Genomic DNA, 15808 nt, shown 5'->3' on the forward strand with positions numbered 1-15808 from the left:
AATAGATCAGAAAGTAGCAAGTCAGGTGGCTACCAAAGAATTAAACAAGATTCGACGGTCCATTACGACAAAGCGGCAGCACACCCAAAGTGATAAACTGCAACAACTGTTGCAACAAGTGCCAGAGAACGTGAAAAGAAAAGTAGCTATAGCGCAGGAGGTGGGCGCCTCAAACTGGTTAACAACGTTACCGATAAGGGCAAAAGGCTTCATCCTTAATAAACAAGAATTCACAGATGCCATTGCTCTCAGGTACGGTAAGCCAGTAGAAGGTTTGCCCTCCCAATGCGTGTGCGGCTCATCTTATGACGTCGACCACGCCATGGTGTGCAAGAAAGGGGGCTTCGTATGCATGAGGCATGACGAAGTAAGGGATCTAACAGCAAATCTACTGAGGGAAATCTGTCACAACGTCATGGTGAAACCGCCCCTCCTTCCATTGGACAGTGAGAACCTCCGTCACAGGACTTCAAAACACATCCAACGAAGACCTTGTGGACGTCAGTGGTCGAGGATTCTGGACGCGGGGACAGCGAGCCTTTTTTGACATAAGGATTTTTGATCCCATGGCCGCATGTCACCGCAACCTAGCTCTCGATGCAGCACACAGGAGGAACGAGAACGACAAGATTAGGACATATGGGAAGAGAATTAAGAACGTTGATCAAGGCAGCTTCACTCCTCTGGTGTTCACAGTCTCTGGTGGGATGGGACCAAGTGCAAGATGCTTCTACGCCAGACTCGCGGAGGTGCTATGCGAACAGAAGCAGCAGCCCAGAAGTTATGTTACAGCCTGGATGAGATGTCGACTGTCCTTCTCTCTCCTTAGGTCTGCTTTGCTCTGTCTCAGGGGAACGAGAGCATCGGCCCCAAAGCCGACAACAGTTGCAGATATTGACTATGAGGCTACAGTCACTGAATGTTGCATAGATCTGCGGCTCAACTAACTCAACACAGCTAGGATAGCTACTTATGTATTAGGATATTTAATTTTAAGGTAATAAAATGGCGGCGAAGGTGTGGCTATTGGGGGAGAACGGAAGCCACGTTAAAAAAAAATAGTAGTAGTAGTATTGAACTTCTGCAAAACATTTAACCACAAGAAAGACTTAGTTATGTGTAATTTATGTGTCCCTCCATCTGTTTTGACTTCTTTAGAAATGTCTTTCTGGATCATTCAAAAGTGTTGTAAGTATTTAGGAATCTATACAAAGTGATTAAACTGCAGAACAAAATACAGGTACACTGATAAGGTGATATACAAGAATAAAGGAAACAGTAAGGCCCACCTTGCACACCTACTATGTCGTCCAAAAATAGATGAAATCATAAGTAAATAAATGAATAAACATGATTTTGAGTACACGTTCATCAGCTGTTCCTACGAAGCTTTCACAAAGTGGTTGCCATTACCACCCATTAGCGCAACTGATGGACGAGCAACCCTGAATCTCATTATCCTTCAATATTAAAAAAAAAAGAAAAAAAGAAAGAAAAAGTAATAGCCTTTATCACAGGACTGTATTATTTAATGTGGGCGAAGTCAATGATTACTGTCTCTCGTCCTTGGTGTACAGTGACACAGGTGGTGGGTCGTGGCAGCTTGTCGTTCTCACAGCCGCGGGTGGAGGTGTTCGTCCAGGAGAACACAGCCCCACTACACCTCCTCACTCTTCACGCCGCCTCCAACACCTCCAGTGAGTAGTGATGATGATGATGTCACTCAGGATTTGATGTTATTTATGATGTTGATGGTATTTTATGTGAATTGATGTTGATGAGTTGATGTTGCTGACGTAATACAAATGATGTTATTAATGAACACTTTAGCCTTTTAATGTTACTGATAAGTTAACGTCAATGTTGTCAGCGACGGGCGTGATGTACAGCCTTGCGGGCGGGGGCGTGGGCGGTCTCTTCCGTGTCGACGCCCGCACTGGCCACCTCACCCTTACCGCCCCCCTCGATTATGAGACCAGGAGTCAGGTCAGTCACTACCTAACACTACTATAATAAGTCAGGTCACTCACCCTCTCCCATACAATAAGTCAGGTCACTCACCCTCTCCCATACAATAAGTCAGGTCACTCACCCTATCCCATACAATAAGTCAGGTCACTCACCCCCTCCCATACAATAAGTCAGGTCACTCACCCTCTCCCATACAATAAGTCAGGTCACTCACCCTCTCCCATACAATAAGTCAGGTCCTTTCCTCTCCCGCCACAATAATTCAAGGTCCTCACCCTCTCCCTACAATAAGTCAGGTAACTCACCTCTCATACAATAAGTCAAGGTCACTCACCTCTCATACAATAAGTCAGGTCACTCACCCTCTCCTTACAATAAGTCCAGGTCACTCACCCCTCTCCCTTGTCAGTCAGGTCACTCACCTCTCCCACCACTAAGTCAGGTCACTCACCCTCTCCCATACAATAAGTCAGGTCACTCACCCTCTCACATACAATAAGTCAGGTCACTCACCCTCTCCCATACAATAAGTCAGGTCACTCACCCTCTCCCATACAATAAATCAGGTCACTCACCCTCTCCCATACAATAAGTCAGGTCACTCACCCTCTCCCATACAATAAGTCAGGTCACTCACCCTATCCCATACAATAAGTCAGGTCACTCACCCTATCCCATACAATAAGTCAGGTCACTCACCCTCTCCCATACAATAAGTCAGGTCACTCACCCCCTCCCATACAATAAGTCAGATCACTCACCCTCTCCCATACAATAAGTCAGGTCACCCCACCCCCTCATTACAAACATCAATGTATACTAACCAGACCTTAATTATGAATATATTAAAATTCATGTATAATTATGTATTACTTACGAGACAATGGTGGCGCGTGAGTAGAACGACAGTCAGTGCTGGCAGTAGCTAGGAATACGAGACTTATTTTGTTATGCTTTTAATCTGTTTTTTCTTCTCCTTATATTCCACACTTGATGACACGTGGACATACTATATACAAGGTCTGGAGAGTAAATATGAGACAAATTATGTTTCTAGAGTAAAAGAGTTATGCTAATGACATGTATTTGTACTAGAAAATAATATATAAGTTGACTCTAAATTACACGGTGATACATTTACATATTCTAGAGTAAATATAAGATTCCTTTACCTGTTTTGAGTATATTAGTTACATATATTCTTGAATGAGTAATGATAGTGACGTATTTTTATATTTTTTTTTTTATACCAGAATTTAATGGTTAACTCGAGAAGACCTGCATGTTGCCTTTGTCGTACCAAGTGTCGTAATCCTGTAATCCCCTCATCTTCCCTCCCGTCTCCCTCACTCCTTTTCTCTATGACAGTACGAGGTGTTGGTGGTGGGGGAGGCCGGGGAAGAACGGGCGTACGGGCGGGTCTTGATTCGGGTAGAGGACATCAATGACATGCCGCCCACCTTCTCCAGGCCCATGTTCGAGACCCAGATCACCGAGGAGGACGACCGACACCTGCCTAAGGCCATCCTCCAGGTGGGTCACGGAGAGGTCAGGTCAGGTTAGGTTAGGTTTGGTGTGGTCAGGTTAGGTTAGGTGTGGTTAGGTTAGGAAATTGGAGGACTGAGAGGAAGGTCAAGGTGCATAAAAAAGTGTGAATGTCAACAAAAATGATTCATATTTTTTCACATATCAACAAAAATGATCTGTAAGGTAGTGTACATCTGGTGTTGAGGATCAGTATAGTGTTATATAAGGGGCGCGGGCCGCTACATAATTCCAAAAGGTGTTCTTGTGTTATTCCAGGAAACATTTAGTCTTCTCTTAAACATTTTGAGAATTCCTGGCCTGGTACTTGGTCGACTCTAAACACAAGCATAGTTATCCCTTTATATCCAGATCCACGACTACCACTGTACTTTATCACCAGCGCTGAGCATATACCACCCCTGTAGATAGCTTGATAATCACAGCACATTGGTCGTTGGTACTAGTACGTGTCTGGCCAGCTCTCACAAGTTGATCCCTGACACAAGCTTGTGATTCGATAATTTTACTCCAAGTATTAAAATACTCTGTTGTAGGATATGAACTGACGAAGGTAACGCCTCCTACAAGATTTCTAAAACTCTTTGGAATATGACGCTGTGGAACGAAGGGTAAAGAATTAATTTGATTTGTCTAACTCCCTCACACTCTAAACGATCAACAACAGAGTCAGCTCAACATGCCTGCAGTATCTATTAGAGTGGGTGGGGTGGCTGCTGCCTGCGGGTGTCTAACAGATGCACTGCCGCAGTATTTCCTCGCAGTTAAATATATTGCAGTAGTGTGAAGCAGAGTTAGAGGCTTAGAGTTAAGCTGGGCATAGTTTAGCACGTGATTAATGGAGAGAGAGAGAGAGAGAGAGAGAGAGAGAGAGAGAGAGAGAGAGAGAGAGAGAGAGAGAGAGAGAGAGAGAGAGAGAGAGAGAGAGAGAGAGAGAGAGAGGAGGAGGAGAGAGAGACCTTGCCTGTGACATGTTGGGCTTTTCTCTTTGGCGCCAATAGATTTTTTTAAGAACAGTTAGGTGATGCAATTAGTTAAGGTGCCCCAGGTGGTGTAAGGTGACGCACATGTTATTGTTATGGTGCAGGTGGTGGCTGAGGACGCGGACGAGAGCGACGAGGGACGACTGGTGTACACACTGGTTGGGGACGACGACCCAGACACCAACACCACCTTCTCCATCAGCCCCTCCACCGGCCACATCCACCTCCTACGGGTACGTCTTCCTGTGTTTATTGTAATGTATATATATAATGTTTATATTAATGTTGATAGAGTATGAATGTGTTAGCGTGTATGAACAGTGTGTGTGTGTGTGTGTGTGTGTGTGTGTGTGTGTGTGTGTGTGTGCGCGTGTGTGTGTTAATGTTCATTTTTTTTATTAATTAATGCCCATAACTATAGTACGAACCCTAAGATGAACAGCTGAGAAGAAAAATACGACGAGAAGTTTAATTTATGACAGACAAATTTATCAAAACAAATACACGGGAAAGAGTCTGCTAGAAGTAGTATTATTCCACACAATTACACTAATGGAAGACGGTATCCTGTTATGATTGTAGGTGGAAATTCAGTCGTTGTTTTGTTTTTGTTTTCATTGCAAGTGAGAGGTTAGGGTGGAGGGGTAGAGTGAGAGTTTGGGTGGGTGGGTGGGTGGGTGGGTGGTGGGGTGGGTGGGTGGATGGAGGGATGGGTGGGTGGGGTGGATGAGGAGGGGTGAGCCAGGGTAAGGTGGTGGGATAGAGTAGGAATGTGTGTGGGGGAAGAGATAGATCGAGAGAGAGAGTGGTGCCAGGGTTGTGTAAAGAGATGTTTCCATGGCGAATCAACATTTACACGACCAGCGTAGTGAGGTGGTCCCGAAGACTATAGGGTGACGGAGGCGAAAGCGAAGCTGAAAATTGTTTTTGTGGGATGTGGGCCGCGGTGGTAACATGTCTGTATGTAGATGATGCTGCCAGCGGAGAGTGAACAGTGGCTTACAGAGGTCGGTGAGGGACCTGAAAAGGCTTGGGTGATGAAAGAATGTTAAAAGGTAAATACTAGTGAAGGGGAGAGAGAGAGAGAGAGAGAGAGAGAGAGAGAGAGAGAGAGAGAGAGAGAGAGAGAGAGAGAGAGAGAGAGAGAGAGAGAGAGAGAGAGAGAGAGAGAGAGATAAAAATGAATGACAAAGAGAAGAGAATAATGAAGTAATGGAACGAATGAAAAGGGATACTCTGAGGTGATGTAAAGAAGAGCTAAAAGGAATACCAGAGAACAACATAATGAAGAGGGTGTGTGAGGTGATGATGAGGGTGTGTGAGATGGGGGAGTGATGATGGGGGTGTGTGAGGTGATGATGGGGGTGTGTGAGGTGATGATGAGGGTGTGTGAAGTGATGATGAGGGTGTGTGAGGGAATGAAGAGGAGGATGATGTATAGAGGTAATGAAGAGGAGGAGGATGTATAGAGGTAATGAAGAGGAGGATGTATAGAGTGAATGAAGAGGGTGTGTGAGGAGGGAGACAACGGACATGGCTAGAGGGAAAGATGAAGTAATATATTGAGAGAGCGCGCCATGCGTGGCTCGGACCACTGCGACACTGATCATCGGGTCGTCAGAGCCAAACTCCCACTTCACGTCGCCCCAAAACGGTGAAGGCAGCAAGCCTTCAGAAAAGGTTTTAACACTAAGCGTCTGGAGGATCCAGCGGTAGCAAATGCTTTCAGAGAGCAGTTCGAACACCGGCTGATAAACAACCCGACGGCTCAGCGGCAATCTAAGGAACGACTGGTTTAAAAATAAAGCATTTGAAAAAAAAATGCAGATCAGCACAAGGTGCGCGAATTTTTCAATTCCACTAAAACATTTTATGGGCCAATCACTCCTGCAGCCCTCCTCCGCTCATCCGACGGTAACTCCGTAATTAAAGACGATGAAGGCCTCCTTCAGCGCTAGAAAAAGCACTACCATTCACTGCTCAACTGAAACACCGATGTGGATGTCCTGGCTACCCAGCAAGTCCCCCAGCACCCAGTGTTGACCCACCTCAGCTATCCTCCATCCCTGGATGAGGTAGCTACTGCCATCAAACAGATAAATAATACCAAAGCCTCAGGGCCCGATGGAATCCCAGCCGAGGTGTATAAAGCAGGAGGAACTCTGCTTACCAGCCGTCTTCACTCACTCCTGGAGAATATATGAGAAAAGGAGGAATCCCCCAAGCTCTTAAAGACGCCTCCATTGTCAATATTATATGAACAAGGGAGACCAGTCAGACTGTGGCAACTACCGCGAGACCTCGCTGCTGTCTGTAGCTGGCAAGATTATCGCCCGAGTCCTCCTAAACAGACTTCTTCCTGAGGCGGAAAACTTCCTCTCAGAATCTCAATGTGGCTTTAGACCATTACGTGGCACCACTGACATGATCTTTGCTGCCCGTCAAATACAGGAAAGGTGTAAAGAACAGCGTCGTGACCTGTACATGGCTTTCGTCGACCTAACCAAGGCCTTCGACTCGGTCAACAGGGAAGCCCTCTGGCGGACCCTCAGCCGTTTTGACTGCCCCCCAAAATTCATCGCCATTGTGAGGCAACTCCACGATGGCATGAATGGCAGTGTCCTGCACAATGACATCCAGTCTGAGTTCTTCCTCATCCAAACAGAGGTTAAACAAGGGTGTGTACCGGCACCACTACTCTTTCACATTTTCTTGGCTGCCTTCCTTACTCGTGCCAGTGTCAATTAGTCGGTGGGGTGGATATCGAGATCCTGAACACCTATGCAGATGCGTATGCACACTTTGGCCTTGAGGTGAATGTACGTAAGACTCAGATTCTCTTGCAGCCTGCCCCTGGTTCAGCCACACCTCCATCGTCCACCCAGCTTAACGGCACTACCCTCTCTAATGTTACCCACTTTCGGCATCTCGGCTCCCACCTGTCCACCACCGTGGACATCGATGAAGAGATTCAGCAACGGATCAGATGTGCATCTCAAGCCTTTGGCAGACTCCGAAACCGTGTCTTCAGCTGCAGGGAGCTAAAATTATTTATAAAGTCACACGTATACCGAGCAGTGGTCCTCCCCACCCTGCTATATGGCAGCGAGACATTTGATCACATACAGTAAGCACCTCAAGGCACTTGAAAACTTTCACCAACGTAGTCTACGTTCCATCCTCCGAATTCGCTTGGAAGACAAGAGAACAATTGCCAGTATTCGTGCTGACACCAACTGTAGAATCGAGGCTACCATTATCCATGAACAACTACGCTGGACTGCCCATGTTACCCGCATGGACGACAGTAGACTGCCAAAGCAGCTACTATACAGTCACCTAAAGAACAGTAAACCTAACGCTAGCGGGCAACTGAAAAGGTATAAGGATAGTCTTAGACAAACCTGAAAAGGTGCCAAATCAACCCCCTCACCTGGGAGACGATTACTCCACATTGTAACGCTTGGAGTATCACCACACAAGAAGGTGTCAATACTTTCGAGTTAGCCCGACTGCTTAACGAGGCAGACAAGTGCCAACGCCAGAAAGACGCTGCCGCCGCCCTTCCCGCACTAGATGTAGACCCCCACATTTGCAACATCTGTGATCGACTCTGCTGGTCCCGTATCGGCCTCTTTAGTCACCTCAGAACTCATCAACCTAGGTGACATCCTTAATAACTCATATCATTGTATCATAGCTGGATGATCGTCATACTCGATTCTGAGTGACAGCAATGTAGTAGTGTGTATGTGTGTGTGTGTGTGTGTGTGTGTTTAAGGTGACATGCAGGGGGCGAGGCCTCAAATCAGGAGACGTAAACATCGCAGATCAGACGAACTCATGTTACAAACCATCGTAAATCTTATAAACAAAAGAAAATAGATCGTGGGGTTATTTACCTTTTTTAGAATCGAATTAAAATATTTATAAACAAAACTAGAAAGGTGAATAGATACGGTGACTAAAACTAAACTAGACGAGTAGTTGTGGGAGGTAAATATTGAATGCTGATTCCCATGAGTCACGCGATATTTTGAACCAGATTATGGACTCCAAGAAGATAAAATTAATATATAGTGATTTTGTTTTGACGTCTTCACTAGCCTCTGGACCGTGACGCGCCATCTGGAAGGGCTCGCTGGAAGCTGTGGGTGACGGCGACTGACGGTGTACACAACGCCCACGCTCAGGTCCACGTCAACGTCAAAGACATCAACGATAACGCCCCCTTCTTCCCTCACGATGTTATTGATGCCACTGTACTGGAGAACGCCGCCGCCGGTGAGTCTCTCTCTCTCTCTCTCTCTCTCTTTATATGTCATGCTACCTAATAAAACCTAACCTAACCAATCCTAACAAGTGTCTTAAGTGTCAAGTGTCACAGGTGTCATGAATGTCAGTTGTGTTGTGTCACAGGTGCCATATGTGTCAAAAGTGCCACATGTATCATGGGTACCACACATGTCACAAATGCCACAGGTATGACAAGTGTCAATAGAGCCACAGGTGTCACGAGTGCCATATACGACCTCTGGTGACCAACACAGGTACGGAGGTGACGCGGGTGGAGGCAACAGACCATGACGACCCCCAGGAGAGCACCAACGCCGCCATCACCTACTCCGTCGACAAGAACGTGATCGACGAACAGTCCGGGAGACCCATCTTCTCTATAGACGCCATGACGGGCAGGGGCGAGGGGGAGGGCGAGGGGGGAGGGCGAGGGGGAGGGCGAGGGGGGGAGGGGAGGGGGGGAGGGCGAGGGGGGAGGGCGAGGGGGGGAGGGCGGAGGGGGGAGGGCGAGGGGGAGGGCGAGGGGAGGGAGGGGGAGGGAGGGGGAGAGGTTGAAGGGGGAGGGGTGAGGGGAGAGGGTGGGGGAGAGGATGAGGAGGGGAGAGAGGGTGATAGGAGAGGAAAAGGCAGGTGAGTGAGAGGGCGGGAGAGGGGAGAGAAATGGAGAGGGGAATAGAGGACGGATGAGTGAGAGGGAAGGAGAAGGCAGGTGAGAGTGAGAAGGGAGGAGAGGGTGAGAGAAATTGATTAGGACAGGTAAGTGAGAGAGAAAGAGGAGGCGAGGTAAATGGACAAGGATTGAGAGAGAGAGAGAGAGAGAGAGAGAGAGAGAGAGAGAGAGAGAGAGAGAGAAAATAAAGAACAGGCTGATAGACAGACAAAGAAATAGAATGAGACAGACTGATAAAGAGACAGTGAGTGAGAAAAAGAATGAGACAGACTGATAGAGAGACAAAACGTGAAAGAAGATGAATTAATTAATTATTTTTTGGTGGGTGGGAAGTACAGCTGTGCCCACCTTAAAACTTACTCTTTAATTAAAAAAGAAAGCTTGTGGAACTCTCTCTCTCTCTCTCTCAATTAGGGACCTGCTGAAAAATATGGATCCTTCGTAATGAATGGTCCTGAGATTTGATTTTTCCACCCACAAAAAAAAAAGTTCGTACCACACCTGTGTCTCAAAGTCTTATTAATAATACTTGGATGAGAAGGACCTAATTAGGGATGCAGATTATAAGGAAAAATTTACCCTAATCTGGGGAAAATTATCAGATTTAGTATCTTGGGTTGGGAAATTGGCATAAATAGGGATCTAAAGTAGGGAAATTGGCAAAAATAGGGATCTAAAGTAGGGAAATTGGCATAAATAGGGATCTAAAGTAGGGAAATTGGCATAAATAGGGATCTAAAGTAGGGAAATTGGCAAAAATAGGGATCTAAAGTAGGGAAATTGGCATAAATTGGGATCTAAAGTAGGGAAATGGCATAAATAGGGATCTAAAGTAGGGAAATGGCATAAATAGGGATCTAAAGTAGGGAAATCGGCAAAAATGGGGATCGAAAGTAGGGAAATTGGCAAAAATAGGGATCTAAAGTAGGGAAATTGGCAAAAATAGGGATCTAAAGTAGGGAAATGGCATAAATAGGGATCTAAAGTAGGGAAATTGGCAAAAATAGGGATCTAAAGTAGGGAAATGGCGTAAATAGGGATCTAAAGTAGGGAAATTGGCATAACAGAGGAAATAATGAAAGTGACCTGTGTGCGTAATAACTGACGTGTCTTCCCTTCTACAGGATCAGGACGGCGTTGTGTTGCCTAGACCGGGAGCAGACACCTTCCTTCGTCATCCAGGTGGTGGCGTCAGACGGCGGTGGCCTTAAAGGTGAGTACGTTGTGCATAGGAGAAACTTCCAGTGGGTAAAATATCGACGTAGAGAAGTTTAGTGTTAGGCAAAACCCCATTGGTTGGTGCTCCAGTTGACAAAATCCCACTATACATAGAATCCCCACTAGTCGATTTCACATTTGGACAAAATCACACAAGTTATCCTCCTATTGGACAAATTCCCACACGACATGTGTGTTCTGCTGGACAGAACCCCACGAGATTATATACTGGACAAAACATCATCATAACAAAAAATTATCTGATTTCATTGTATATTGTGATAGGGTTTTTGTCCAGAGGGAAATGTTTTGGGATTATATCAAGCTTAAATTGTCTTGCTTGCAATTCTCTTTACTGCTAAAGTGTCAAGTCGTATAATAAGTGGAACACTGGCCTCACCTTTAGAAACAATACTCCAGTGTTTACAAACAAACCAACATTGTTTACGTATGACTGAGATCTGTTTGATGGTTTTAACACGTAATACATATATAATTATTCTACAATTATTAGAGAATACACAATGGGCATTACGTCGCTGGACACTCTACTTTAATACCAGAGAGAGAAGGAAGGAAAGGGAGAGAGGGTCAGGGATAACGATGGAAGAGAGAGGGGGGCAGGGAGACGGAGAGGAAAGATGGCCAGATGGAGTAATGGAAGGGAGCCAGAGAGAGAGAGAGCTAGAGGGAAGAGAAGATAGAATGAGAGCATAAGGAGGGTAAGAACGAACAGGGCCACACAGAGAGAGAGAGCACGTAGACCTCACACCCACTTGACGTTTGAGGGAGGTGTTGTTCTTATTGTTGGTGTCCGTGGTATGTCAGGCGAGTCCTATTTCCCCCCCAACTTAACCTAACCTACACCTTACTATTACGATTCGGCTATTAGAACTAGGACTAAATAGGGCTCTGTAGAAGACCTTCCCATCCACCTATTTAACTAATCATCATTCGGTTGCATCACGACAAACACAGGGACAGGAACGGTGGTCGTGTCGCTGGGGGACGAGAACGACGCGTCGCCCAAGTTCACGAGGAGGGAGTGGCAGGTGACGGTGAGAGAGACGGCTCCTCCTAACACCTCTCTGGCCTTCCTCACGCTCCACGACCCCGACACAACCAACCACTTCACTTTTAGGGTAAGTCCTCTTCTTCCTCTTCGTTTTCTTCTTACGATTTTCATTATAGGGATTTTTTGGTGGGGAGTGGACGGGGGTTACGAGTTGTGAAGATTCATAGTTTCGTAGTATCTCTTGTTTGGGTTTTATGTACACACGCAAGCGAACACACACACACACAGCTGTCACTAACCTTAATAATGCATATAACGAGGACAAATTTTCACTTTTATATTCATTATTGTAAATATGTTTTCATCGTGATAATACAAAGATAAAAATATTCAACTCATGACCTGGATCAGGTACTGATGTTGACTTTTATATTTTTCTCTTTATTTGCACAACGATACAATGATTATGTGAAGCTTTAATTGAAGCATATATACCATAAAAAATTTAATCACAAAACCTGAAATACTGATGTTAATTTCAAATTTTCGTAATGGTGTATTTCATTTAGTTTGTTTTTCGCTTTTCAGTATGACCGGCATTATCGTGTTTTCACTCTTCAATTTCAATTGTTTATTCCTTGATAGAGGAAGCGGGATCCTAGCGCTGTCACTAGGTACCCCTGTCTTTTCGCTCTTCAGTATTAGCGACACACCCGTTGCCAAATTTTCAGGGAAAATCAATTTCACTGTTTTGCAATGGATACTGTCGTAGTTCGAGCAAATGTGTTAAAATGGGGTTAGTTCTAAATTTAACCTAACCTAACTTTAATTGATAAGAAATACAAACGGCCCAAGGGTTGTTAGTAGACGGCACCAACCTAACCAAAGAAACATACTGTACAGTACCTAACTTCCTAGCAGACCCCCGGCATATTAAACAGAAGGAACTTTCTTTTATATGGTGTAATTTTACGTTTTTTTGTGGACGTGAGAGTACGCTCGTACTGAACTACTCGGTTGTTGCACTGAAACGAAGAGCTGCTTAGCGGACATCAGGCCGCCTTACCGTTTTATTAATGCGAAGGCGAAGTGTAGCTAGTGCGAGCCTATAGGGGCGTGACTTCTGGGTCAAGCTAGTGTAAAGTGAGTATAGTAATGTAAGACCCATGGCGATGATGGTAGTATAAGTTTTATACTATTAATGGTGGTGGTAACCGCGGCAGGGGTAGTGTAGATGGTAATCCACAGTAATGATTGCAGGTGGTGGCGGGTAGCGGATACGGATGGGAGAGGTTCGCGGTGGTGGCGGCCAGGAACTACAGTGGGGCCCTTCACGCCATTCGCACCTTAGACTATGAAGACCATGCCCAGCGTCCAGGATTCAAGTTCAAAGTGCAAGTGTCTGACAAGGTAGGTCTCACACACACACACACACACACACACACACACACACACACACACACATGATCTAATGGTTCACTGTCAAGTATACTTTTAATGGGTTTAATGACAAACACAAATTGATACAAAATTCTATATATGTGATGTTATTCGTAAATTTAAAGACATAATTCAAGATATAATGATGGCAGACCCTTTATCTTATTAGCTTGTGTAAGGTTTGTTTGTTTTGAAGATAATTATGGATACCTTGAACAACCGCTGGTCAAGTTCATAGAAAAGGTGACATTTAATTTTGATTCGCTTTACATGGTGGTTTTTCTTATTAATATTGAACAAACTCAGGGTCTTTAACTCCTTCGTGACGTCATCCATGTGTGACCCCTCTTATGACGTCATCCATGTGTGACCCCTCTTATGACGTCATCCATGTGTGACCCCTCTTATGACGTCATCTGTGTGAATGTTTACCTCATACGTCACCCATATAAACACTGGGACAGGAGGACGAAAAGCGGCGGTGGGAGGACGAAAAACACCTGGACGACACCTGGGTGAGGGTGATACTGGAAGACGACAACGACAACGACCCTCACCTCACCACCACCCTAGTCAACCTCACCCTGGCCGAGAACACTCCTCTAGGTCACTCCCTCGCTACCTTCACCGCCACCGACCAAGACGAGGTAGGTACTAACCCTCCAGCACACGCACGCACGCACGCACGCACACACACACACACACGCACGCACACACACACACACACACACACACACACACACACACACACACACACACACACACACACGCACACACACACACACACACACCACACACACACACACACACACACACACGCACACACACACACACACACACACACACACACACATGTATTCCTCTCATCTACATTGTTGATTCGGCTACTTAAATTTTTACTAAGATTTGTTTCCTGTTACCGTTGACTGTTTCATCATCACCTCCAAATTGTATAAAATATATAAATTAATGTAACTTTCTAATGTAAATGTCATCTAAACAGACTTTATATATTAAAATGTTTCTTTTAATATTAACACATGTAGTTTTACCTTTACTGTTGTTTAAGAATTAATGGCAAGAGATAGAGTTGTCAACATCTGCTCTTACTGGTGACATCTGTACCTGAATTCTCAAAGGTTCATAAGTTATCGTTTTTTTCCCCTTAAGAGAATATTATAACAACACTCGGAAGCTTCGATAGTTTCATTAACCTTAACGATTTCTTTAATAATTCGTAGCTTCTTCACAGATCATTCGGCGGCCAGAGAACGATGATACAGTGTAACGAGTGATGTGAAAGTTACGAAATTAAATTATTTTTGCTTGTCAGTTGTTTATTTTTCTTGTTTGTGTAGTTAACTAGACGCTCGTCTTTCCTTCCTGACTTACTGATAGACGTTTTCCTCTAAGGTAAACTTATCTTGTTAGTCCCCCACACTCATCACCCAAGCTTAAGAAAATTATAGTCGTTAACTTCTACAGGTTATAGGTTAATTAAAATAGACTGATTAAATTACCCTTTGTTTCTTTATCCTTTAGACAGACTCGGTAAACAGTCACAAACACCACAATATGTCAGGAGTCAATATGATGTTACGACTAGGCCAAAGTTGTCCTCTAAAAGACTCTCTTCACAGTGAACCTTTTACCAATATCCAACTTGTATCAGTTATCTAAATTAATTATGTTTCTTATATTTAAACCAGAGATAAATACGTGTGAGGTAAGCTGCACCGTGATTGGTCAGTCTCCGTCACTGTTCATCAATATATCGTAACAATAACTGGTTGTATCGTGTCTCAATAACTGGCAATTAAGTATTCAGGACACTGGTCATCATTCTAGTGGCAGGTGGGCCCAGAGCTGTATGTATGCTGCTACATCCGTGTACCAAGTGACAAACGGGTTATTGAATATATTTGTGGAGTCACACACACACACACACACACACAAACAAACATACATACACAGACACAAACATACACATAGACACACACATACATACACATAGACATACACACACACATATAGACACAAACACACACACACAAACACAGACACAAACAAACATACACACACAGACACAAACATACACATAGACACACACACATACAGACACAAACACACACACGGCTAGGAGGGAGACAAGCAGTAAACCCTCTTACCTGCGACTACCAAACTCACATAATCACACCAACTTCCTCGCTGTTGGTGTAACAGATAAATACAACAGAACCAGAACGGCGAGAAACTGCCTTCCTACTCCAATAGGACACTAACTTAACCTGCTTGTTCCTCACTCCACTCAGAGGTTGTAAGTCGTTTATAAGGAGTTAAAATTTTAGCACAATTACTACATACATTGTCATGATACATATACTGAAACAGGTTATACACTAGAGCCAGTAAGTTAAATATGGCGGGACTTGTTATATCGGATATTTTTTAAGTTATTTCAGGGTACAGTGATATGTTATTTATATTTTTAATTAAAGAGAATAGGAGGCATAGGAGGAAGTAACAATCAAATAATGAGGGAAAATAAGACGACGAGAGAAACCTAACGCGGTGTTGTCCTGCCGTGTTTACCTGACTGGTCCTGTAACCCGTGTGTCATGATGGTGGTGCTGAAAGGTACAAGTGTATGCAATAAATGTGTTAAACCTG

At 44.6% G+C, this 15808-nt stretch overlaps 1 protein-coding gene across 1 annotated transcript in view; it reads left to right on the plus strand.

The window, feature by feature from the left end:
* Positions 1-1507: 1507 nt before the first annotated feature.
* The window catches only part of LOC121872776 (putative neural-cadherin 2), a 45009-nt gene continuing 30708 nt past the window's right edge, over positions 1508-15808 (plus strand). Inside the window, exons 1-10 of the mRNA XM_042375832.1 lie at positions 1508-1697; positions 1871-1986; positions 3340-3504; positions 4604-4732; positions 8606-8783; positions 9050-9221; positions 10590-10678; positions 11662-11825; positions 12959-13108; positions 13603-13785. Of these exons, the coding sequence (XP_042231766.1) occupies positions 1532-1697; positions 1871-1986; positions 3340-3504; positions 4604-4732; positions 8606-8783; positions 9050-9221; positions 10590-10678; positions 11662-11825; positions 12959-13108; positions 13603-13785 (1512 nt within the window). The 5' untranslated portion in view covers positions 1508-1531. The remainder of the gene's footprint in view (positions 1698-1870; positions 1987-3339; positions 3505-4603; positions 4733-8605; positions 8784-9049; positions 9222-10589; positions 10679-11661; positions 11826-12958; positions 13109-13602; positions 13786-15808) is intronic.

This window comes from Homarus americanus, unplaced genomic scaffold (genome assembly GCF_018991925.1).
Source record: "Homarus americanus isolate GMGI-L3 unplaced genomic scaffold, GMGI_Hamer_2.0 scaffold39155, whole genome shotgun sequence".
Lineage (NCBI taxonomy): Eukaryota > Metazoa > Arthropoda > Malacostraca > Decapoda > Nephropidae > Homarus > Homarus americanus.